Here is a 24682-nt window from a genome sequence, read left to right as displayed (position 1 = left end):
TCCCAGCATGTAATCTGAGAAAACTGTAAGGAGAGTCCCAAAGCTTAGGACCCTGCACGCGCATGGGAGACCCGGATGAAGTTCCTGGCTCCTGGATTCCTACAGACGTACAACCGGCTGTTACAGTCCCTTGGGGAGTGACTCATTGGAAGGAAGATCGTCCTCTTTGTCTCTCCTACTCTCTCTGTATATATGACTTTGTAATAAAGGGGGATGGTCCAGAAAATCCATGTGGTCGTCAAATCGACTAAATTCATGGGGGCAATACCAGCAAGCACCACATCAAGCATGGGACAAAAGTTCATCCTTCTCCCACTCCAAATGAGGATATACCTGCTGGTTGCATTCGTTTCAGTCTGAGCAGAATTCATGTGGGTCTCAGAGAGACAAATTCTCAACGTGAACCCTGAGGCTTCTTACTGCTGAAGCATTATTTTATTGCAACACATCAACAATCCATGAGTACCCGTTTATTCTGGTACAAAGCAACCACATTCAAATCATCTGATAGTCTAGACATAGCTGTGCACGTGTCGAATGCACTTTGGTCGAATGAACTTTGCAAGATACGTGGTATAAAAACACCCAGGATCCCATATGGTCGCCAATATAATTCCATCTGCTCCGCTTCCCATCCAGCTCCCTGCTTGTGGCCTGGGAAGGCAGTCGAGGACGGCCCAGGGCCTTGGGACCCTGCACCCGTGTGGGAGACCTGGAGGAGGTCCCTGCCTGGCTCCTGGCTTCGGATTGGCGCAGCACCGGCTGTTGCGGTCACTTGGGCAGTGAATCACCGAACAGAAAATCTTCTTCTCTATCTCTCCTCCTCTCTGCATATCTGACTTTGTAATAATAATAATAATAAGTCTAAAATGAAAAAAGAAAAGAAAAGAAAAGCAGTTGCAAAGGATGGATGGATCAACACCTTAGGGCTTCTGGGTTCTGGGGCATATGGTGTTTTTCTTTTATTGATGATCTTCTTGTTGCCGGTATTTCCTTCCGCAAGAGTTTTTTGGTCCAAAGTTAGGGTTCTTTGTTTCTTTAATTAACTTTTAAGTCACTTTCTTTATGTACTTTCACATATATTTGTATCAGAAAGGCAAATTCACAGAGACGAGGAGAAAGACAACTTCCATCCTCGGGCCCACCTCCCAAAGGGCCGCAAAGGCTCGGAGCTGAGCCCATGGGAAGCCAGCAACCAGGAGCTTCTTCTGGGTCTCCCACGCAGGCGCAGAGTCCCAGGGCTTTAGGCCACACTCCACTGCTTTCCCAGACCCAAGCAGGCAGCTGGATAGAAAGAGGAGCAGCCAGGTCATGAACCCACACCCATATGGGATGCAACAAAGGATTAGCAAGGTCAATCATGCTGTGGGGCCCCTTACACAGGATTGATGCCTCATCAACATAATCTCATCTGAGGCTTTGACAACAGCCAGGATTCTGAAAGCACTCAGAACTCACACAAACGCTTCATCCCACATAAAAATCTAAGCCTTACCGAATCATGAAAGCCAAAAGGCAAACAGGAAAACCCGCTGAGGGGTCTGGTGACATGATCTAGGATCAATCTCCAAGAGCCCCACCTCGTCGGGATTTGCCATCAATACTGACATCGGAAGGGAACAGAGCTTCTCCAGTCTTCCTCATGGTACCCCTCAACGTGAGACCGTCTAGGGTGAGGGCAAATGCCCCCAAAGCCCACTGGGGCTGTCTGCAGCTGCTCTGGCTCAGGCTCAGGGCTGCACACACTCAGGTCCCCAGTCATTCACTGCTTCCAGCATCCCTGAGTTGATGCCCACACCTCTGACACACACCGTGTGGCGGCCAAAAAAGCTCAGCCACTGCTCCTGCCCTCCCGGGCCAATCGGTTGCACTTGACACCAAACCTCCCCGGCCCGTGGTCTCCATTCCCTGGCTTTTCTCAGGCTGTGCCTTGCCACCTGCCCCCACCACAGCCCACTGGGCTCCAGTTCCTGTCTCCTTCACCTCTTAGGGTTCTATGCTACACTTCTTAGGCAAGTGCTCCCGAAGCTTCCCCTACACCCTAGATCCTAGGCCCTATACCCTCTATCCCACCCATCCCAGAATCAACACCTCCACCACCCCACACACCCAGCACCACCCCCCGCGGAGCCAGTGCCTGTGTTTGCCAGCTGGGGAGAACTGTGGTCCTTTAGGCGGGTGGTGTGCAGACTCAATGGGCGGTGCCTAAACCAATCAGCACAGGGTGGGCCTACCCTGGGGCGTGGCTCGCTAGCAGGTGCCTGGCTGGAGATTAAAGGCCCGCGTCCTGAGCCAGCTGGCTGGCTAGCTGCAGCTGCAAACCGCCAGTCCCGGCGCACTCCGCCACCACTGGCCCTGCTGAACCCGCTGGATCCGCAACCCCAGCACCCACGCCAAGCAGCCAAGCAACGCCTGCCCAGCCCTGCTCACCAACCGACCGCGCAAACGCTGCACACGCCCTCCACGCGGGACACACTGCCATGGCCACAGGACCGGCACTGCAAAAGGTCAGGCGGTTGCAGGCCCGACTGGCTGTCCACAGCGACCCCAAGAAACTGCGCAAGTATCTTAGCGAGCTCTCGGCTCTGCCCATGACCCCGGACATTCTGGCCGAGACCCGAGTCCGAAAGACCGTGAAGGGCTTCCGCAAACACCTGCTCGTGGGCACCTTTGCCCGGGACCTGGCGGCACAGTGGAAGAAGCTGGCTCGTGGTAAGTCAAGCTTCCTGCCGACCCCGCAGCACTGGGCGCCCAACCGCGAAGAGCCAGACGATGATGACAATGACCAGAAGCAGCGGGAGGAGGAGGAGGAGGAGGAAGAGCAGGTAGAGGAGAAAGAGGAGAAGGGTGAACAGGACGCCCACGGAGGCTTCTGGAAACCCTGGCCGGCTTGCGAGGGGCAGAGCCACAGCCCTGCGCACAGACGCAAAAGGCCCAGAATGCTTTGGACTCTCGAACCTCACACTCCCAGCCAGATGGCTGTCGACCAGGAGAGCGACCACGACGACCAAGTGCAAGCCAAGAGGCAGGCCAGAGGCGCCCGGGCCTGCTTTCCAGCACAGCACTTCTGCGAGTCGCCAACCCATCAGCTCTGGGCCGACTCTGCGGACCTGATGATGGCCCTGGAGCCCTGCACAGTCCAGCAGGAGGACCGCGAGCCCGCAGGGGGCTGCCACGCGCCTGCACAGGGACCCGCCCAGGCCCAGTCACTGCCTCAGCCACAGCGGCCAGAAGACCCGGAGAAAGCAGCCGCCAGCCCAAACCAGAAGCCCGCTATGTTCCCGCGCCAGGACGCCTGCCCGCCCAGGGCCAGCACACCTGAGGCGCCCTCGCCTCGCATCGCCTCCCGCCACAAGCCCCAGCCGCCCGCTGCACACAGCGCCCAGGCCGGCCCGCCCAAGGACACCCAGCACCCCGCCACAAAGCTCCTGCAGAGCGCTGCGGCCAAGCCCCTCGACCCGCAAGACGCTGCCACCAAGGAGCCGCCTATGACTTTCGAGCAGTACATGACCTACGACTACAACTACAACAACAAGAAGCGGCGGAAGGCTCGCACAACTTGGAAAGTCCTGCAGTCTCGGAAGGCCTCGGCTTCCCAACAACCAGGCAAGACTGCAAAACAAGATTCTGCCAGCACTCGCCAGCAGGTGCCTTCGGCTCCCCAATGCCCTCGGCTGAAGGAAAGCCAGGCAGAGAACCTGCAGCCCGCTGCAGCTGGCGGCTTAGCCCAGCTGGGAACGACGCCCACGCACGCGCGCCCTGGGACCCAGGACAGTCCCCATGCGCTGCAACTCCTGCCTTGCTTCCCACCAGCCACAGAAGCGCCCTCCTCACCCCAGCCGGAGGAAAATGTCGGATTTACCGGACAAAGAATCAACACCAGGATGCCCGTCTATTCTGGCGCCACCTACTGCACCTCCACGATGACCCCGGACCCGGACCCGGACCCGGACCCGCAGTGCAGCCTGGCACCCAAACACATCCATTCCCTTTCTCGCACAACGGCAGGAGTCCCCTGCCACGTGCTGCAACCGACTCTGCACAAGCTGACGCCACAGCAGCTCTTGCACGCCGAAAAAGCCAACCCACAGCTCGTGCCAGAGACAGATGCCTTCTGGAAAACTCATTGCCAGCGAGAGTTTAAAGAAGAAAAGCCGCAGGAGTGGGAATCGTGGCGAGAGATGTACCTGCGCCTTCGGGATGCCCGTGAGCAGCGCCTCCACCGAGTGACCACGGCCATCGTCGCCGCACAGGTCAACAAGCAGAAAGGCCGCCAGGCCAAGATGATCTTCTTCCCGGCAGCACCCAGCAGCACCCAGGCTCCTGCCTGCCACAGCTCCCACAGCAGCAGCTTCAGCCCAGCACCTGGGAGGCGAACCCCGGCAGCCAGAGCCAACGCCCCATCCAGCCTCGGAGCCACAAAACCCACCACCAAGAATCCAGCTCCTCTCATGGCTAAAGCCATTCAAGACCTCAAGAAAATATGCTCCCGCAGATGACTTCCCTGAGCACCGACCCTCCGCAGACAGTGGCACTGGGCCAGGGACAAGCTCCAAGAAGGGCAGTGTCCACCCGACCACGGAGTGCAACTTAGAAGCACAGCCACCAGCACTGGGGCCTGGGAAGCCTGCATCCTTCCACTTTGGCACTCGTGCACACACTTGGCGCTCTTCTCTACTGCCCAGCACTCTTGTGCGCTGCTCCCAGGTGGGATTCAGCTGTGAGGACACCTGGCCATTCCAGAGACTGAGAGGCCTCCCACGCCACGAGGCTTGTGGGACACATTGGACTCTTGTTATGAACTCGCTCCTTCTGTGGGAGAAACTGTGCTCTCCTGACCCAGTAGTTCTTTGGGAGACAGTGACATTGTTTCCACTCGCCCATGCCCCTAGATTGTACTTACAGGACTAATAAAGTGATTGCACAACTCACTACGCCTGCAGTCGTGGACTCTTTGTCTTGCCCATCTTAGAAACAAACCCAGAGCCGTGCCGAGTTCAGATGCATCCATTCGGCACATCAAAGTTTCTTTTCCAGCCAGTACCACAAAAACACAAGCAAAGGTAGCCCCTGGGGACCTGCCTGGTGGCGTAGCAGGTGATGCCACCCCTGCCTCTGCAGACACTCCCACCCCACCTCCACCCTCTCCACCATATGCACAGCCCTTTCCTGGCTGCTCCACTTCCAGTGTGGCTCCCTTCCAGTCGCCTGGCAGAAGCAGCGCCACATGCCCCAAGGCTTTGGGCTCCTGCACCCACAAGGGAAGCCTGCAGGAAGCTCCCGACTGCTGGCTCGGGATCAGCATTCCTGACTCCTGGGGAGAGAAAGCAGAGAAAGCAACCTAGCTCTCTCTCTCCATATATATGCCGGACAGAAAAAGGAGAAATACATCTAAAATATATATTTAAAATATCTATTTAATTTAAATATATTTTATATGTAAAATAATACAGGCATATTTTTTTCTGCAATCTGCTTTGCACGTGTAAATCAATAAAAATTAAAGCGACAAATACACAGGTGGGGGAGCCGCTGAGATGGCTCCATTGACTAATCCTCCCAGCAAGTACTGGGATCCTTGATGGACACCAATATGGGTCACGCCTGCTCCACTTCCCATCCAGCTCCCTGCCATTGCCTAGCAAAGGGGTGACACATGTCCCAAGGCCTTGAGAGCCTGCACCTGCACCAGCGTGAGAAACCTGCCAAAAGCTCCTGCTTCCTGGCTTTGGATCGGCTCAGCTCTGCCTGATCCTTCTTCTTCTTTTTCTTCTTCTCTTTTTTTTCTTTTTTATTAATTGCATTGCATTATGTGACACAGTGTTATGGGCACTGGGATTCCCCCCACCCCTCCCCCGAACCTTCTCCCCATGGTGGATTTCTCCACCTTGCTGCGTTACCACAGTTCAAATTCAGTGGAGGCTCTTTCATTGGAAGTATTTCTCAAGCATAAAGTCCAGTGTCTTATTATCCTAGTGGGTTCAACGATTTCTTGGTGAGACCATCTCTGGTCTGAAGGTAAAGCCAGCAAATTATCATCCCAATCAATTAAAAGCCCGAACATAACATCAACAGCCATTTACAACCTTATGCCATTAATTGACATGGTATTGATTAATAGTATGTTGATAGGAAAACGCGGTTTCTTAACTACATCCTGTGACTTCTTCATTGACATTTCAATTTTTGGTTTATATTCACCCTGATCCCATACAGTTATCAGTTTAGGTACAGTACATTTTTTAGGATGGGTGTGCAGAGAAATCCCCAATACACCAGTGAGGCGTTACTAATCTTTGTGTCCCACTTAGTGAGGCATGTTTGGATCCACGCTGGCCATTTCCTGTCTGATTCTAAGCTTTCCTTGTTGTCTGTCTGATTCTAGATTTTTGTTTGTTTCTATGTTTGTTTGTTTGCTTTGAGGGGTTACTGGAGCGATCCTAATGGGCACCACGAGGGAGCGTGGGGACCCAGAGCCGGAGCCAGGCAAGCACCAGAAAGAGCTCACCTCCCTAGTCCCGAAGGAAGTTTGTTATTCTTCTGTGTCAGCAGATCGCTCAGGGCTCCTGGCCGTCGTTCCGATGGCGCTGGTTTCTGCACGGCAGAGTCTGGACTTCTTCCATCCCCTGTGGAGGCTCCAGATGGGGGTGGGTGACCTCAGAGTTCTCGGCCTCCAAATCTGCCTGATCCTTCTTAGTGCTGCCAGCTACATTTTATCCAAACACCTCAACAATCCATGAGTACCCGTTTATTCTGGTACAAAGCAACCACATTCAAATCATCTGATAGTCTAGACATAGCTGTGCACGTGTCGAATGCACTTTGGTCGAATGAACTTTGCAAGATCCCTGGCCTACACACATAGAAAAGCATTTGCAGGGCCCGGCGGCACGGCCTAGCGGCTTAAGTCCTCACCTTGAACACCCGGGATCCCATAGGGTCGCCAATATAATTCCAGCTGCTCCGCTTCCCATCCAGCTCCCTGCTTGTGGCCTGGGAAGGCAGTCGAGGACGGCCCAGGGCCTTGGGACCCTGCACCCGTGTGGGAGACCTGGAGGAGGTCCCTGGCTCCTGGCTTCGGACTGGCTCATCACCGGCTGTTGCGGTCACTTGGGCAGTGAATCACCGAACAGAAAATCTTCTTCTCTATCTCTCCTCCTCTCTGCATATCTGACTTTGTAATAATAATAATAATAAGTCTAAAATGAAAAAAGAAAAGAAAAGAAAAGCAGTTGCAAAGGATGGATGGATCAACACCTTAGGGCTTCTGGGTTCTGGGGCATATGGTGTTTTTCTTTTATTGATGATCTTCTTGTTGCCGGTATTTCCTTCCGCAAGAGTTTTTTGGTCCAAAGTTAGGGTTCTTTGTTTCTTTAATTAACTTTTAAGTCACTTTCTTTATGTACTTTCACATATATTTGTATCAGAAAGGCAAATTCACAGAGACGAGGAGAAAGACAACTTCCATCCTCGGGCCCACCTCCCAAAGGGCCGCAAAGGCTCGGAGCTGAGCCCATGGGAAGCCAGCAACCAGGAGCTTCTTCTGGGTCTCCCACGCAGGCGCAGAGTCCCAGGGCTTTGGGCCGCTCTCCACTGCTTTCCCAGACCCAAGCAGGCAGCTGGATAGAAAGAGGAGCAGCCAGGTCATGAACCCACACCCATATGGGATGCAACAAAGGATTAGCAAGGTCAATCATGCTGTGGGGCCCCTTACACAGGATTGATGCCTCATCAACATAATCTCATCTGAGGCTTTGACAACAGCCAGGATTCTGAAAGCACTCAGAACTCACACAAACGCTTCATCCCACATAAAAATCTAAGCCTTACCGAATCATGAAAGCCAAAAGGCAAACAGGAAAACCCGCTGAGGGGTCTGGTGACATGATCTAGGATCAATCTCCAAGAGCCCCACCTCGTCGGGATTTGCCATCAATACTGACATCGGAAGGGAACAGAGCTTCTCCAGTCTTCCTCATGGTACCCCTCAACGTGAGACCGTCTAGGGTGAGGGCAAATGCCCCCAAAGCCCACTGGGGCTGTCTGCAGCTGCTCTGGCTCAGGCTCAGGGCTGCACACACTCAGGTCCCCAGTCATTCACTGCTTCCAGCATCCCTGAGTTGATGCCCACACCTCTGACACACACCGTGTGGCGGCCAAAAAAGCTCAGCCACTGCTCCTGCCCTCCCGGGCCAATCGGTTGCACTTGACACCAAACCTCCCCGGCCCGTGGTCTCCATTCCCTGGCTTTTCTCAGGCTGTGCCTTGCCACCTGCCCCCACCACAGCCCACTGGGCTCCAGTTCCTGTCTCCTTCACCTCTTAGGGTTCTATGCTACACTTCTTAGGCAAGTGCTCCCGAAGCTTCCCCTACACCCTAGATCCTAGGCCCTATACCCTCTATCCCACCCATCCCAGAATCAACACCTCCACCACCCCACACACCCAGCACCACCCCCCGCGGAGCCAGTGCCTGTGTTTGCCAGCTGGGGAGAACTGTGGTCCTTTAGGCGGGTGGTGTGCAGACTCAATGGGCGGTGCCTAAACCAATCAGCACAGGGTGGGCCTACCCTGGGGCGTGGCTCGCTAGCAGGTGCCTGGCTGGAGATTAAAGGCCCGCGTCCTGAGCCAGCTGGCTGGCTAGCTGCAGCTGCAAACCGCCAGTCCCGGCGCACTCCGCCACCACTGGCCCTGCTGAACCCGCTGGATCCGCAACCCCAGCACCCACGCCAAGCAGCCAAGCAACGCCTGCCCAGCCCTGCTCACCAACCGACCGCGCAAACGCTGCACACGCCCTCCACGCGGGACACACTGCCATGGCCACAGGACCGGCACTGCAAAAGGTCAGGCGGTTGCAGGCCCGACTGGCTGTCCACAGCGACCCCAAGAAACTGCGCAAGTATCTTAGCGAGCTCTCGGCTCTGCCCATGACCCCGGACATTCTGGCCGAGACCCGAGTCCGAAAGACCGTGAAGGGCTTCCGCAAACACCTGCTCGTGGGCACCTTTGCCCGGGACCTGGCGGCACAGTGGAAGAAGCTGGCTCGTGGTAAGTCAAGCTTCCTGCCGACCCCGCAGCACTGGGCGCCCAACCGCGAAGAGCCAGACGATGATGACAATGACCAGAAGCAGCGGGAGGAGGAGGAGGAGGAGGAAGAGCAGGTAGAGGAGAAAGAGGAGAAGGGTGAACAGGACGCCCACGGAGGCTTCTGGAAACCCTGGCCGGCTTGCGAGGGGCAGAGCCACAGCCCTGCGCACAGACGCAAAAGGCCCAGAATGCTTTGGACTCTCGAACCTCACACTCCCAGCCAGATGGCTGTCGACCAGGAGAGCGACCACGACGACCAAGTGCAAGCCAAGAGGCAGGCCAGAGGCGCCCGGGCCTGCTTTCCAGCACAGCACTTCTGCGAGTCGCCAACCCATCAGCTCTGGGCCGACTCTGCGGACCTGATGATGGCCCTGGAGCCCTGCACAGTCCAGCAGGAGGACCGCGAGCCCGCAGGGGGCTGCCACGCGCCTGCACAGGGACCCGCCCAGGCCCAGTCACTGCCTCAGCCACAGCGGCCAGAAGACCCGGAGAAAGCAGCCGCCAGCCCAAACCAGAAGCCCGCTATGTTCCCGCGCCAGGACGCCTGCCCGCCCAGGGCCAGCACACCTGAGGCGCCCTCGCCTCGCATCGCCTCCCGCCACAAGCCCCAGCCGCCCGCTGCACACAGCGCCCAGGCCGGCCCGCCCAAGGACACCCAGCACCCCGCCACAAAGCTCCTGCAGAGCGCTGCGGCCAAGCCCCTCGACCCGCAAGACGCTGCCACCAAGGAGCCGCCTATGACTTTCGAGCAGTACATGACCTACGACTACAACTACAACAACAAGAAGCGGCGGAAGGCTCGCACAACTTGGAAAGTCCTGCAGTCTCGGAAGGCCTCGGCTTCCCAACAACCAGGCAAGACTGCAAAACAAGATTCTGCCAGCACTCGCCAGCAGGTGCCTTCGGCTCCCCAATGCCCTCGGCTGAAGGAAAGCCAGGCAGAGAACCTGCAGCCCGCTGCAGCTGGCGGCTTAGCCCAGCTGGGAACGACGCCCACGCACGCGCGCCCTGGGACCCAGGACAGTCCCCATGCGCTGCAACTCCTGCCTTGCTTCCCACCAGCCACAGAAGCGCCCTCCTCACCCCAGCCGGAGGAAAATGTCGGATTTACCGGACAAAGAATCAACACCAGGATGCCCGTCTATTCTGGCGCCACCTACTGCACCTCCACGATGACCCCGGACCCGGACCCGGACCCGGACCCGCAGTGCAGCCTGGCACCCAAACACATCCATTCCCTTTCTCGCACAACGGCAGGAGTCCCCTGCCACGTGCTGCAACCGACTCTGCACAAGCTGACGCCACAGCAGCTCTTGCACGCCGAAAAAGCCAACCCACAGCTCGTGCCAGAGACAGATGCCTTCTGGAAAACTCATTGCCAGCGAGAGTTTAAAGAAGAAAAGCCGCAGGAGTGGGAATCGTGGCGAGAGATGTACCTGCGCCTTCGGGATGCCCGTGAGCAGCGCCTCCACCGAGTGACCACGGCCATCGTCGCCGCACAGGTCAACAAGCAGAAAGGCCGCCAGGCCAAGATGATCTTCTTCCCGGCAGCACCCAGCAGCACCCAGGCTCCTGCCTGCCACAGCTCCCACAGCAGCAGCTTCAGCCCAGCACCTGGGAGGCGAACCCCGGCAGCCAGAGCCAACGCCCCATCCAGCCTCGGAGCCACAAAACCCACCACCAAGAATCCAGCTCCTCTCATGGCTAAAGCCATTCAAGACCTCAAGAAAATATGCTCCCGCAGATGACTTCCCTGAGCACCGACCCTCCGCAGACAGTGGCACTGGGCCAGGGACAAGCTCCAAGAAGGGCAGTGTCCACCCGACCACGGAGTGCAACTTAGAAGCACAGCCACCAGCACTGGGGCCTGGGAAGCCTGCATCCTTCCACTTTGGCACTCGTGCACACACTTGGCGCTCTTCTCTACTGCCCAGCACTCTTGTGCGCTGCTCCCAGGTGGGATTCAGCTGTGAGGACACCTGGCCATTCCAGAGACTGAGAGGCCTCCCACGCCACGAGGCTTGTGGGACACATTGGACTCTTGTTATGAACTCGCTCCTTCTGTGGGAGAAACTGTGCTCTCCTGACCCAGTAGTTCTTTGGGAGACAGTGACATTGTTTCCACTCGCCCATGCCCCTAGATTGTACTTACAGGACTAATAAAGTGATTGCACAACTCACTACGCCTGCAGTCGTGGACTCTTTGTCTTGCCCATCTTAGAAACAAACCCAGAGCCGTGCCGAGTTCAGATGCATCCATTCGGCACATCAAAGTTTCTTTTCCAGCCAGTACCACAAAAACACAAGCAAAGGTAGCCCCTGGGGACCTGCCTGGTGGCGTAGCAGGTGATGCCACCCCTGCCTCTGCAGACACTCCCACCCCACCTCCACCCTCTCCACCATATGCACAGCCCTTTCCTGGCTGCTCCACTTCCAGTGTGGCTCCCTTCCAGTCGCCTGGCAGAAGCAGCGCCACATGCCCCAAGGCTTTGGGCTCCTGCACCCACAAGGGAAGCCTGCAGGAAGCTCCCGACTGCTGGCTCGGGATCAGCATTCCTGACTCCTGGGGAGAGAAAGCAGAGAAAGCAACCTAGCTCTCTCTCTCCATATATATGCCGGACAGAAAAAGGAGAAATACATCTAAAATATATATTTAAAATATCTATTTAATTTAAATATATTTTATATGTAAAATAATACAGGCATATTTTTTTCTGCAATCTGCTTTGCACGTGTAAATCAATAAAAATTAAAGCGACAAATACACAGGTGGGGGAGCCGCTGAGATGGCTCCATTGACTAATCCTCCCAGCAAGTACTGGGATCCTTGATGGACACCAATATGGGTCACGCCTGCTCCACTTCCCATCCAGCTCCCTGCCATTGCCTAGCAAAGGGGTGACACATGTCCCAAGGCCTTGAGAGCCTGCACCTGCACCAGCGTGAGAAACCTGCCAAAAGCTCCTGCTTCCTGGCTTTGGATCGGCTCAGCTCTGCCTGATCCTTCTTCTTCTTTTTCTTCTTCTCTTTTTTTTCTTTTTTATTAATTGCATTGCATTATGTGACACAGTGTTATGGGCACTGGGATTCCCCCCACCCCTCCCCCGAACCTTCTCCCCATGGTGGATTTCTCCACCTTGCTGCGTTACCACAGTTCAAATTCAGTGGAGGCTCTTTCATTGGAAGTATTTCTCAAGCATAAAGTCCAGTGTCTTATTATCCTAGTGGGTTCAACGATTTCTTGGTGAGACCATCTCTGGTCTGAAGGTAAAGCCAGCAAATTATCATCCCAATCAATTAAAAGCCCGAACATAACATCAACAGCCATTTACAACCTTATGCCATTAATTGACATGGTATTGATTAATAGTATGTTGATAGGAAAACGCGGTTTCTTAACTACATCCTGTGACTTCTTCATTGACATTTCAATTTTTGGTTTATATTCACCCTGATCCCATACAGTTATCAGTTTAGGTACAGTACATTTTTTAGGATGGGTGTGCAGAGAAATCCCCAATACACCAGTGAGGCGTTACTAATCTTTGTGTCCCACTTAGTGAGGCATGTTTGGATCCACGCTGGCCATTTCCTGTCTGATTCTAAGCTTTCCTTGTTGTCTGTCTGATTCTAGATTTTTGTTTGTTTCTATGTTTGTTTGTTTGCTTTGAGGGGTTACTGGAGCGATCCTAATGGGCACCACGAGGGAGCGTGGGGACCCAGAGCCGGAGCCAGGCAAGCACCAGAAAGAGCTCACCTCCCTAGTCCCGAAGGAAGTTTGTTATTCTTCTGTGTCAGCAGATCGCTCAGGGCTCCTGGCCGTCGTTCCGATGGCGCTGGTTTCTGCACGGCAGAGTCTGGACTTCTTCCATCCCCTGTGGAGGCTCCAGATGGGGGTGGGTGACCTCAGAGTTCTCGGCCTCCAAATCTGCCTGATCCTTCTTAGTGCTGCCAGCTACATTTTATCCAAACACCTCAACAATCCATGAGTACCCGTTTATTCTGGTACAAAGCAACCACATTCAAATCATCTGATAGTCTAGACATAGCTGTGCACGTGTCGAATGCACTTTGGTCGAATGAACTTTGCAAGATCCCTGGCCTACACACATAGAAAAGCATTTGCAGGGCCCGGCGGCACGGCCTAGCGGCTTAAGTCCTCACCTTGAACACCCGGGATCCCATAGGGTCGCCAATATAATTCCAGCTGCTCCGCTTCCCATCCAGCTCCCTGCTTGTGGCCTGGGAAGGCAGTCGAGGACGGCCCAGGGCCTTGGGACCCTGCACCCGTGTGGGAGACCTGGAGGAGGTCCCTGGCTCCTGGCTTCGGACTGGCTCATCACCGGCTGTTGCGGTCACTTGGGCAGTGAATCACCGAACAGAAAATCTTCTTCTCTATCTCTCCTCCTCTCTGCATATCTGACTTTGTAATAATAATAATAATAAGTCTAAAATGAAAAAAGAAAAGAAAAGAAAAGCAGTTGCAAAGGATGGATGGATCAACACCTTAGGGCTTCTGGGTTCTGGGGCATATGGTGTTTTTCTTTTATTGATGATCTTCTTGTTGCCGGTATTTCCTTCCGCAAGAGTTTTTTGGTCCAAAGTTAGGGTTCTTTGTTTCTTTAATTAACTTTTAAGTCACTTTCTTTATGTACTTTCACATATATTTGTATCAGAAAGGCAAATTCACAGAGACGAGGAGAAAGACAACTTCCATCCTCGGGCCCACCTCCCAAAGGGCCGCAAAGGCTCGGAGCTGAGCCCATGGGAAGCCAGCAACCAGGAGCTTCTTCTGGGTCTCCCACGCAGGCGCAGAGTCCCAGGGCTTTGGGCCGCTCTCCACTGCTTTCCCAGACCCAAGCAGGCAGCTGGATAGAAAGAGGAGCAGCCAGGTCATGAACCCACACCCATATGGGATGCAACAAAGGATTAGCAAGGTCAATCATGCTGTGGGGCCCCTTACACAGGATTGATGCCTCATCAACATAATCTCATCTGAGGCTTTGACAACAGCCAGGATTCTGAAAGCACTCAGAACTCACACAAACGCTTCATCCCACATAAAAATCTAAGCCTTACCGAATCATGAAAGCCAAAAGGCAAACAGGAAAACCCGCTGAGGGGTCTGGTGACATGATCTAGGATCAATCTCCAAGAGCCCCACCTCGTCGGGATTTGCCATCAATACTGACATCGGAAGGGAACAGAGCTTCTCCAGTCTTCCTCATGGTACCCCTCAACGTGAGACCGTCTAGGGTGAGGGCAAATGCCCCCAAAGCCCACTGGGGCTGTCTGCAGCTGCTCTGGCTCAGGCTCAGGGCTGCACACACTCAGGTCCCCAGTCATTCACTGCTTCCAGCATCCCTGAGTTGATGCCCACACCTCTGACACACACCGTGTGGCGGCCAAAAAAGCTCAGCCACTGCTCCTGCCCTCCCGGGCCAATCGGTTGCACTTGACACCAAACCTCCCCGGCCCGTGGTCTCCATTCCCTGGCTTTTCTCAGGCTGTGCCTTGCCACCTGCCCCCACCACAGCCCACTGGGCTCCAGTTCCTGTCTCCTTCACCTCTTAGGGTTCTATGCTACACTTCTTAGGCAAGTGCTCCCGAAGCTTCCCCTACACCCTAGATCCTAGGCCCTATACCCTCTATCCCACCCATCCCAGAATCAACACCTCCACCACCCCACACACCCAGCACCACCCCCCGCGGAGCCAGTGCCTGTGTTTGCCAGCTGGGGAGAACTGTGGTCCTTTAGGCGGGTGGTGTGCAGACTCAATGGGCGGTGCCTAAACCAATCAGCACAGGGTGGGCCTACCCTGGGGCGTGGCTCGCTAGCAGGTGCCTGGCTGGAGATTAAAGGCCCGCGTCCTGAGCCAGCTGGCTGGCTAGCTGCAGCTGCAAACCGCCAGTCCCGGCGCACTCCGCCACCACTGGCCCTGCTGAACCCGCTGGATCCGCAACCCCAGCACCCACGCCAAGCAGCCAAGCAACGCCTGCCCAGCCCTGCTCACCAACCGACCGCGCAAACGCTGCACACGCCCTCCACGCGGGACACACTGCCATGGCCACAGGACCGGCACTGCAAAAGGTCAGGCGGTTGCAGGCCCGACTGGCTGTCCACAGCGACCCCAAGAAACTGCGCAAGTATCTTAGCGAGCTCTCGGCTCTGCCCATGACCCCGGACATTCTGGCCGAGACCCGAGTCCGAAAGACCGTGAAGGGCTTCCGCAAACACCTGCTCGTGGGCACCTTTGCCCGGGACCTGGCGGCACAGTGGAAGAAGCTGGCTCGTGGTAAGTCAAGCTTCCTGCCGACCCCGCAGCACTGGGCGCCCAACCGCGAAGAGCCAGACGATGATGACAATGACCAGAAGCAGCGGGAGGAGGAGGAGGAGGAGGAAGAGCAGGTAGAGGAGAAAGAGGAGAAGGGTGAACAGGACGCCCACGGAGGCTTCTGGAAACCCTGGCCGGCTTGCGAGGGGCAGAGCCACAGCCCTGCGCACAGACGCAAAAGGCCCAGAATGCTTTGGACTCTCGAACCTCACACTCCCAGCCAGATGGCTGTCGACCAGGAGAGCGACCACGACGACCAAGTGCAAGCCAAGAGGCAGGCCAGAGGCGCCCGGGCCTGCTTTCCAGCACAGCACTTCTGCGAGTCGCCAACCCATCAGCTCTGGGCCGACTCTGCGGACCTGATGATGGCCCTGGAGCCCTGCACAGTCCAGCAGGAGGACCGCGAGCCCGCAGGGGGCTGCCACGCGCCTGCACAGGGACCCGCCCAGGCCCAGTCACTGCCTCAGCCACAGCGGCCAGAAGACCCGGAGAAAGCAGCCGCCAGCCCAAACCAGAAGCCCGCTATGTTCCCGCGCCAGGACGCCTGCCCGCCCAGGGCCAGCACACCTGAGGCGCCCTCGCCTCGCATCGCCTCCCGCCACAAGCCCCAGCCGCCCGCTGCACACAGCGCCCAGGCCGGCCCGCCCAAGGACACCCAGCACCCCGCCACAAAGCTCCTGCAGAGCGCTGCGGCCAAGCCCCTCGACCCGCAAGACGCTGCCACCAAGGAGCCGCCTATGACTTTCGAGCAGTACATGACCTACGACTACAACTACAACAACAAGAAGCGGCGGAAGGCTCGCACAACTTGGAAAGTCCTGCAGTCTCGGAAGGCCTCGGCTTCCCAACAACCAGGCAAGACTGCAAAACAAGATTCTGCCAGCACTCGCCAGCAGGTGCCTTCGGCTCCCCAATGCCCTCGGCTGAAGGAAAGCCAGGCAGAGAACCTGCAGCCCGCTGCAGCTGGCGGCTTAGCCCAGCTGGGAACGACGCCCACGCACGCGCGCCCTGGGACCCAGGACAGTCCCCATGCGCTGCAACTCCTGCCTTGCTTCCCACCAGCCACAGAAGCGCCCTCCTCACCCCAGCCGGAGGAAAATGTCGGATTTACCGGACAAAGAATCAACACCAGGATGCCCGTCTATTCTGGCGCCACCTACTGCACCTCCACGATGACCCCGGACCCGGACCCGGACCCGGACCCGCAGTGCAGCCTGGCACCCAAACACATCCATTCCCTTTCTCGCACAACGGCAGGAGTCCCCTGCCACGTGCTGCAACCGACTCTGCACAAGCTGACGCCACAGCAGCTCTTGCACGCCGAAAAAGCCAACCCACAGCTCGTGCCAGAGACAGATGCCTTCTGGAAAACTCATTGCCAGCGAGAGTTTAAAGAAGAAAAGCCGCAGGAGTGGGAATCGTGGCGAGAGATGTACCTGCGCCTTCGGGATGCCCGTGAGCAGCGCCTCCACCGAGTGACCACGGCCATCGTCGCCGCACAGGTCAACAAGCAGAAAGGCCGCCAGGCCAAGATGATCTTCTTCCCGGCAGCACCCAGCAGCACCCAGGCTCCTGCCTGCCACAGCTCCCACAGCAGCAGCTTCAGCCCAGCACCTGGGAGGCGAACCCCGGCAGCCAGAGCCAACGCCCCATCCAGCCTCGGAGCCACAAAACCCACCACCAAGAATCCAGCTCCTCTCATGGCTAAAGCCATTCAAGACCTCAAGAAAATATGCTCCCGCAGATGACTTCCCTGAGCACCGACCCTCCGCAGACAGTGGCACTGGGCCAGGGACAAGCTCCAAGAAGGGCAGTGTCCACCCGACCACGGAGTGCAACTTAGAAGCACAGCCACCAGCACTGGGGCCTGGGAAGCCTGCATCCTTCCACTTTGGCACTCGTGCACACACTTGGCGCTCTTCTCTACTGCCCAGCACTCTTGTGCGCTGCTCCCAGGTGGGATTCAGCTGTGAGGACACCTGGCCATTCCAGAGACTGAGAGGCCTCCCACGCCACGAGGCTTGTGGGACACATTGGACTCTTGTTATGAACTCGCTCCTTCTGTGGGAGAAACTGTGCTCTCCTGACCCAGTAGTTCTTTGGGAGACAGTGACATTGTTTCCACTCGCCCATGCCCCTAGATTGTACTTACAGGACTAATAAAGTGATTGCACAACTCACTACGCCTGCAGTCGTGGACTCTTTGTCTTGCCCATCTTAGAAACAAACCCAGAGCCGTGCCGAGTTCAGATGCATCCATTCGGCACATCAAAGTTTCTTTTCCAGCCAGTACCACAAAAACACAAGCAAAGGTAGCCCCTGGGGACCTGCCTGGTGGCGTAGCAGGTGATGCCACCCCTGCCTCTGCAGACACTCCCACCCCACCTCCACCCTCTCCACCATATGCACAGCCCTTTCCTGGCTGCTCCACTTCCAGTGTGGCTCCCTTCCAGTCGCCTGGCAGAAGCAGCGCCACATGCCCCAAGGCTTTGGGCTCCTGCACCCACAAGGGAAGCCTGCAGGAAGCTCCCGACTGCTGGCTCGGGATCAGCATTCCTGACTCCTGGGGAGAGAAAGCAGAGAAAGCAACCTAGCTCTCTCTCTCCATATATATGCCGGACAGAAAAAGGAGAAATACATCTAAAATATATATTTAAAATATCTATTTAATTTAAATATATTTTATATGTAAAATAATACAGGCATATTTTTTTCTGCAATCTGCTTTGCACGTGTAAATCAATAAAAATTAAAGCGACAAATACACAGGTGGGGGAGCCGCTGAGATGGCTCCATTGACTAATCCTCCCAGCAAGTACTGGGATCCTTGATGGACACCAATATGGGTCACGCCTGCTCCACTTCCCATCCAGCTCCCTGCCATTGCCTAGCAAAGGGGTGACACATGTCCCAAGGCCTTGAGAGCCTGCACCTGCACCAGCGTGAGAAACCTGCCAAAAGCTCCTGCTTCCTGGCTTTGGATCGGCTCAGCTCTGCCTGATCCTTCTTCTTCTTTTTCTTCTTCTCTTTTTTTTCTTTTTTATTAATTGCATTGCATTATGTGACACAGTGTTATGGGCACTGGGATTCCCCCCACCCCTCCCCCGAACCTTCTCCCCATGGTGGATTTCTCCACCTTGCTGCGTTACCACAGTTCAAATTCAGTGGAGGCTCTTTCATTGGAAGTATTTCTCAAGCATAAAGTCCAGTGTCTTATTATCCTAGTGGGTTCAACGATTTCTTGGTGAGACCATCTCTGGTCTGAAGGTAAAGCCAGCAAATTATCATCCCAATCAATTAAAAGCCCGAACATAACATCAACAGCCATTTACAACCTTATGCCATTAATTGACATGGTATTGATTAATAGTATGTTGATAGGAAAACGCGGTTTCTTAACTACATCCTGTGACTTCTTCATTGACATTTCAATTTTTGGTTTATATTCACCCTGATCCCATACAGTTATCAGTTTAGGTACAGTACATTTTTTAGGATGGGTGTGCAGAGAAATCCCCAATACACCAGTGAGGCGTTACTAATCTTTGTGTCCCACTTAGTGAGGCATGTTTGGATCCACGCTGGCCATTTCCTGTCTGATTCTAAGCTTTCCTTGTTGTCTGTCTGATTCTAGATTTTTGTTTGTTTCTATGTTTGTTTGTTTGCTTTGAGGGGTTACTGGAGCGATCCTAATGGGCACCACGAGGGAGCGTGGGGACCCAGAGCCGGAGCCAGGCAAGCACCAGAAAGAGCTCACCTCCCTAGTCCCGAAGGAAGTTTGTTATTCTTCTGTGTCAGCAGATCGCTCAGGGCTCCTGGCCGTCGTTCCGATGGCGCTGGTTTCTGCACGGCAGAGTCTGGACTTCTTCCATCCCCTGTGGAGGCTCCAGATGGGGGTGGGTGACCTCAGAGTTCTCGGCCTCCAAATCTGCCTGATCCTTCTTAGTGCTGCCAGCTACATTTTATCCAAACACCTCAACAATCCATGAGTACCCGTTTATTCTGGTACAAAGCAACCACATTCAAATCATCTGATAGTCTAGACATAGCTGTGCACGTGTCGAATGCACTTTGGTCGAATGAACTTTGCAAGATCCCTGGCCTACACACATAGAAAAGCATTTGCAGGGCCCGGCGGCACGGCCTAGCGGCTTAAGTCCTCACCTTGAACACCCGGGATCCCATAGGGTCGCCAATATAATTCCAGCTGCTCCGCTTCCCATCCAGCTCCCTGCTTGTGGCCTGGGAAGGCAGTCGAGGACGGCCCAGGGCCTTGGGACCCTGCACCCGTGTGGGAGACCTGGAGGAGGTCCCTGGCTCCTGGCTTCGGACTGGCTCATCACCGGCTGTTGCGGTCACTTGGGCAGTGAATCACCGAACAGAAAATCTTCTTCTCTATCTCTCCTCCTCTCTGCATATCTGACTTTGTAATAATAATAATAATAAGTCTAAAATGAAAAAAGAAAAGAAAAGAAAAGCAGTTGCAAAGGATGGATGGATCAACACCTTAGGGCTTCTGGGTTCTGGGGCATATGGTGTTTTTCTTTTATTGATGATCTTCTTGTTGCCGGTATTTCCTTCCGCAAGAGTTTTTTGGTCCAAAGTTAGGGTTCTTTGTTTCTTTAATTAACTTTTAAGTCACTTTCTTTATGTACTTTCACATATATTTGTATCAGAAAGGCAAATTCACAGAGACGAGGAGAAAGACAACTTCCATCCTCGGGCCCACCTCCCAAAGGGCCGCAAAGGCTCGGAGCTGAGCCCATGGGAAGCCAGCAACCAGGAGCTTCTTCTGGGTCTCCCACGCAGGCGCAGAGTCCCAGGGCTTTGGGCCGCTCTCCACTGCTTTCCCAGACCCAAGCAGGCAGCTGGATAGAAAGAGGAGCAGCCAGGTCATGAACCCACACCCATATGGGATGCAACAAAGGATTAGCAAGGTCAATCATGCTGTGGGGCCCCTTACACAGGATTGATGCCTCATCAACATAATCTCATCTGAGGCTTTGACAACAGCCAGGATTCTGAAAGCACTCAGAACTCACACAAACGCTTCATCCCACATAAAAATCTAAGCCTTACCGAATCATGAAAGCCAAAAGGCAAACAGGAAAACCCGCTGAGGGGTCTGGTGACATGATCTAGGATCAATCTCCAAGAGCCCCACCTCGTCGGGATTTGCCATCAATACTGACATCGGAAGGGAACAGAGCTTCTCCAGTCTTCCTCATGGTACCCCTCAACGTGAGACCGTCTAGGGTGAGGGCAAATGCCCCCAAAGCCCACTGGGGCTGTCTGCAGCTGCTCTGGCTCAGGCTCAGGGCTGCACACACTCAGGTCCCCAGTCATTCACTGCTTCCAGCATCCCTGAGTTGATGCCCACACCTCTGACACACACCGTGTGGCGGCCAAAAAAGCTCAGCCACTGCTCCTGCCCTCCCGGGCCAATCGGTTGCACTTGACACCAAACCTCCCCGGCCCGTGGTCTCCATTCCCTGGCTTTTCTCAGGCTGTGCCTTGCCACCTGCCCCCACCACAGCCCACTGGGCTCCAGTTCCTGTCTCCTTCACCTCTTAGGGTTCTATGCTACACTTCTTAGGCAAGTGCTCCCGAAGCTTCCCCTACACCCTAGATCCTAGGCCCTATACCCTCTATCCCACCCATCCCAGAATCAACACCTCCACCACCCCACACACCCAGCACCACCCCCCGCGGAGCCAGTGCCTGTGTTTGCCAGCTGGGGAGAACTGTGGTCCTTTAGGCGGGTGGTGTGCAGACTCAATGGGCGGTGCCTAAACCAATCAGCACAGGGTGGGCCTACCCTGGGGCGTGGCTCGCTAGCAGGTGCCTGGCTGGAGATTAAAGGCCCGCGTCCTGAGCCAGCTGGCTGGCTAGCTGCAGCTGCAAACCGCCAGTCCCGGCGCACTCCGCCACCACTGGCCCTGCTGAACCCGCTGGATCCGCAACCCCAGCACCCACGCCAAGCAGCCAAGCAACGCCTGCCCAGCCCTGCTCACCAACCGACCGCGCAAACGCTGCACACGCCCTCCACGCGGGACACACTGCCATGGCCACAGGACCGGCACTGCAAAAGGTCAGGCGGTTGCAGGCCCGACTGGCTGTCCACAGCGACCCCAAGAAACTGCGCAAGTATCTTAGCGAGCTCTCGGCTCTGCCCATGACCCCGGACATTCTGGCCGAGACCCGAGTCCGAAAGACCGTGAAGGGCTTCCGCAAACACCTGCTCGTGGGCACCTTTGCCCGGGACCTGGCGGCACAGTGGAAGAAGCTGGCTCGTGGTAAGTCAAGCTTCCTGCCGACCCCGCAGCACTGGGCGCCCAACCGCGAAGAGCCAGACGATGATGACAATGACCAGAAGCAGCGGGAGGAGGAGGAGGAGGAGGAAGAGCAGGTAGAGGAGAAAGAGGAGAAGGGTGAACAGGACGCCCACGGAGGCTTCTGGAAACCCTGGCCGGCTTGCGAGGGGCAGAGCCACAGCCCTGCGCACAGACGCAAAAGGCCCAGAATGCTTTGGACTCTCGAACCTCACACTCCCAGCCAGATGGCTGTCGACCAGGAGAGCGACCACGACGACCAAGTGCAAGCCAAGAGGCAGGCCAGAGGCGCCCGGGCCTGCTTTCCAGCACAGCACTTCTGCGAGTCGCCAACCCATCAGCTCTGGGCCGACTCTGCGGACCTGATGATGGCCCTGGAGCCCTGCACAGTCCAGCAGGAGGACCGCGAGCCCGCAGGGGGCTGCCACGCGCCTGCACAGGGACCCGCCCAGGCCCAGTCACTGCCTCAGCCACAGCGGCCAGAAGACCCGGAGAAAGCAGCCGCCAGCCCAAACCAGAAGCCCGCTATGTTCCCGCGCCAGGACGCCTGCCCGCCCAGGGCCAGCACACCTGAGGCGCCCTCGCCTCGCATCGCCTCCCGCCACAAGCCCCAGCCGCCCGCTGCACACAGCGCCCAGGCCGGCCCGCCCAAGGACACCCAGCACCCCGCCACAAAGCTCCTGCAGAGCGCTGCGGCCAAGCCCCTCGACCCGCAAGACGCTGCCACCAAGGAGCCGCCTATGACTTTCGAGCAGTACATGACCTACGACTACAACTACAACAACAAGAAGCGGCGGAAGGCTCGCACAACTTGGAAAGTCCTGCAGTCTCGGAAGGCCTCGGCTTCCCAACAACCAGGCAAGACTGCAAAACAAGATTCTGCCAGCACTCGCCAGCAGGTGCCTTCGGCTCCCCAATGCCCTCGGCTGAAGGAAAGCCAGGCAGAGAACCTGCAGCCCGCTGCAGCTGGCGGCTTAGCCCAGCTGGGAACGACGCCCACGCACGCGCGCCCTGGGACCCAGGACAGTCCCCATGCGCTGCAACTCCTGCCTTGCTTCCCACCAGCCACAGAAGCGCCCTCCTCACCCCAGCCGGAGGAAAATGTCGGATTTACCGGACAAAGAATCAACACCAGGATGCCCGTCTATTCTGGCGCCACCTACTGCACCTCCACGATGACCCCGGACCCGGACCCGGACCCGGACCCGCAGTGCAGCCTGGCACCCAAACACATCCATTCCCTTTCTCGCACAACGGCAGGAGTCCCCCGCCACGTGCTGCAACCGACTCTGCACAAGCTGACGCCACAGCAGCTCTTGCACGCCGAAAAAGCCAACCCACAGCTCGTGCCAGAGACAGATGCCTTCTGGAAAACTCATTGCCAGCGAGAGTTTAAAGAAGAAAAGCCGCAGGAGTGGGAATCGTGGCGAGAGATGTACCTGCGCCTTCGGGATGCCCGTGAGCAGCGCCTCCACCGAGTGACCACGGCCATCGTCGCCGCACAGGTCAACAAGCAGAAAGGCCGCCAGGCCAAGATGATCTTCTTCCCGGCAGCACCCAGCAGCACCCAGGCTCCTGCCTGCCACAGCTCCCACAGCAGCAGCTTCAGCCCAGCACCTGGGAGGCGAACCCCGGCAGCCAGAGCCAACGCCCCATCCAGCCTCGGAGCCACAAAACCCACCACCAAGAATCCAGCTCCTCTCATGGCTAAAGCCATTCAAGACCTCAAGAAAATATGCTCCCGCAGATGACTTCCCTGAGCACCGACCCTCCGCAGACAGTGGCACTGGGCCAGGGACAAGCTCCAAGAAGGGCAGTGTCCACCCGACCACGGAGTGCAACTTAGAAGCACAGCCACCAGCACTGGGGCCTGGGAAGCCTGCATCCTTCCACTTTGGCACTCGTGCACACACTTGGCGCTCTTCTCTACTGCCCAGCACTCTTGTGCGCTGCTCCCAGGTGGGATTCAGCTGTGAGGACACCTGGCCATTCCAGAGACTGAGAGGCCTCCCACGCCACGAGGCTTGTGGGACACATTGGACTCTTGTTATGAACTCGCTCCTTCTGTGGGAGAAACTGTGCTCTCCTGACCCAGTAGTTCTTTGGGAGACAGTGACATTGTTTCCACTCGCCCATGCCCCTAGATTGTACTTACAGGACTAATAAAGTGATTGCACAACTCACTACGCCTGCAGTCGTGGACTCTTTGTCTTGTCCATCTTGGAAGCAAACCCAGAGCCGTGCCGAGTTCAGATGCATCCATTCGGCACATCAAAGTTTCTTTTCCAGCCAGTACCACAAAAACACAAGCAAAGGTAGCCCCTGGGGACCTGCCTGGTGGCGTAGCAGGTGATGCCACCCCTGCCTCTGCAGACACTCCCACCCCACCTCCACCCTCTCCACCATATGCACAGCCCTTTCCTGGCTGCTCCACTTCCAGTGTGGCTCCCTTCCAGTCGCCTGGCAGAAGCAGCGCCACATGCCCCAAGGCTTTGGGCTCCTGCACCCACAAGGGAAGCCTGCAGGAAGCTCCCGACTGCTGGCTCGGGATCAGCATTCCTGACTCCTGGGGAATTATGTAGCAGAGAATGCAAGCATGCTTTCTCTCTCTGCCTTTCTGTTTCTCTATCTCTTCCTCTTTTCTCTCTGTATCCTGCCTTTCACATGCTAATCAGCATAACGTAAAAGAACTACTTTGTTGCCTCAGTGTTTAGATGAGCCACTGGTCTTATATTTGTTTCAAAATATATTTGATTGATTTTGCATTTTTATTGTATTCGAAATTCACAGAGGGATGTTCAATGGTTTTTTTCTGTCTGTTTCAGGCTTCATACTTTCTCTGCCAATCTTGTGTCTTCTATTATGTGTTTAGGTTGATTTGAATTTGGCCCAGTGCTATTGTTCCTTTCGTGTTCCCTGCTTAGAGCCT

General features: G+C 55.9%; 4 protein-coding genes across 4 annotated transcripts; all 4 read left to right on the top strand.

The window, feature by feature from the left end:
• The first annotated feature begins 2480 nt into the window (after positions 1-2480).
• Positions 2481-4499, top strand: LOC121159510 (elongin-A-like). The gene is made up of 2 exons (XM_040984668.1): positions 2481-2794; positions 2972-4499. The coding sequence occupies exons 1-2, from the start codon at positions 2481-2483 to the stop codon at positions 4497-4499; spliced, it is 1842 nt and encodes a 613-aa protein (XP_040840602.1).
• A 4316-nt stretch (positions 4500-8815) lies between these two features.
• On the top strand, positions 8816-10834 carry LOC121159509 (elongin-A-like). Its single transcript, XM_040984666.1, has 2 exons — positions 8816-9129; positions 9307-10834. The coding sequence occupies exons 1-2, from the start codon at positions 8816-8818 to the stop codon at positions 10832-10834; spliced, it is 1842 nt and encodes a 613-aa protein (XP_040840600.1).
• Positions 10835-15150: 4316 nt separating this feature from the next.
• Positions 15151-17169, top strand: LOC121159508 (elongin-A-like). Its single transcript, XM_040984665.1, has 2 exons — positions 15151-15464; positions 15642-17169. Exons 1-2 carry the CDS (start codon positions 15151-15153, stop codon positions 17167-17169), a joined length of 1842 nt encoding a protein of 613 aa, XP_040840599.1.
• A 4316-nt stretch (positions 17170-21485) lies between these two features.
• LOC121159507 (elongin-A-like) lies at positions 21486-23504 on the top strand. Its single transcript, XM_040984664.1, has 2 exons — positions 21486-21799; positions 21977-23504. The coding sequence occupies exons 1-2, from the start codon at positions 21486-21488 to the stop codon at positions 23502-23504; spliced, it is 1842 nt and encodes a 613-aa protein (XP_040840598.1).
• Positions 23505-24682: the final 1178 nt, after the last annotated feature.

The sequence above is a fragment of the Ochotona curzoniae genome, unplaced genomic scaffold, assembly GCF_017591425.1.
Source record: "Ochotona curzoniae isolate NIBS_2020 unplaced genomic scaffold, NIBS_Ocur_1.0 contig_43, whole genome shotgun sequence".
In the NCBI taxonomy this organism is placed as follows: domain Eukaryota; kingdom Metazoa; phylum Chordata; class Mammalia; order Lagomorpha; family Ochotonidae; genus Ochotona; species Ochotona curzoniae.
The sequence above is the reverse complement of the archived record's forward strand: the minus strand, read 5'-3'. Positions and strand labels throughout refer to the sequence as shown.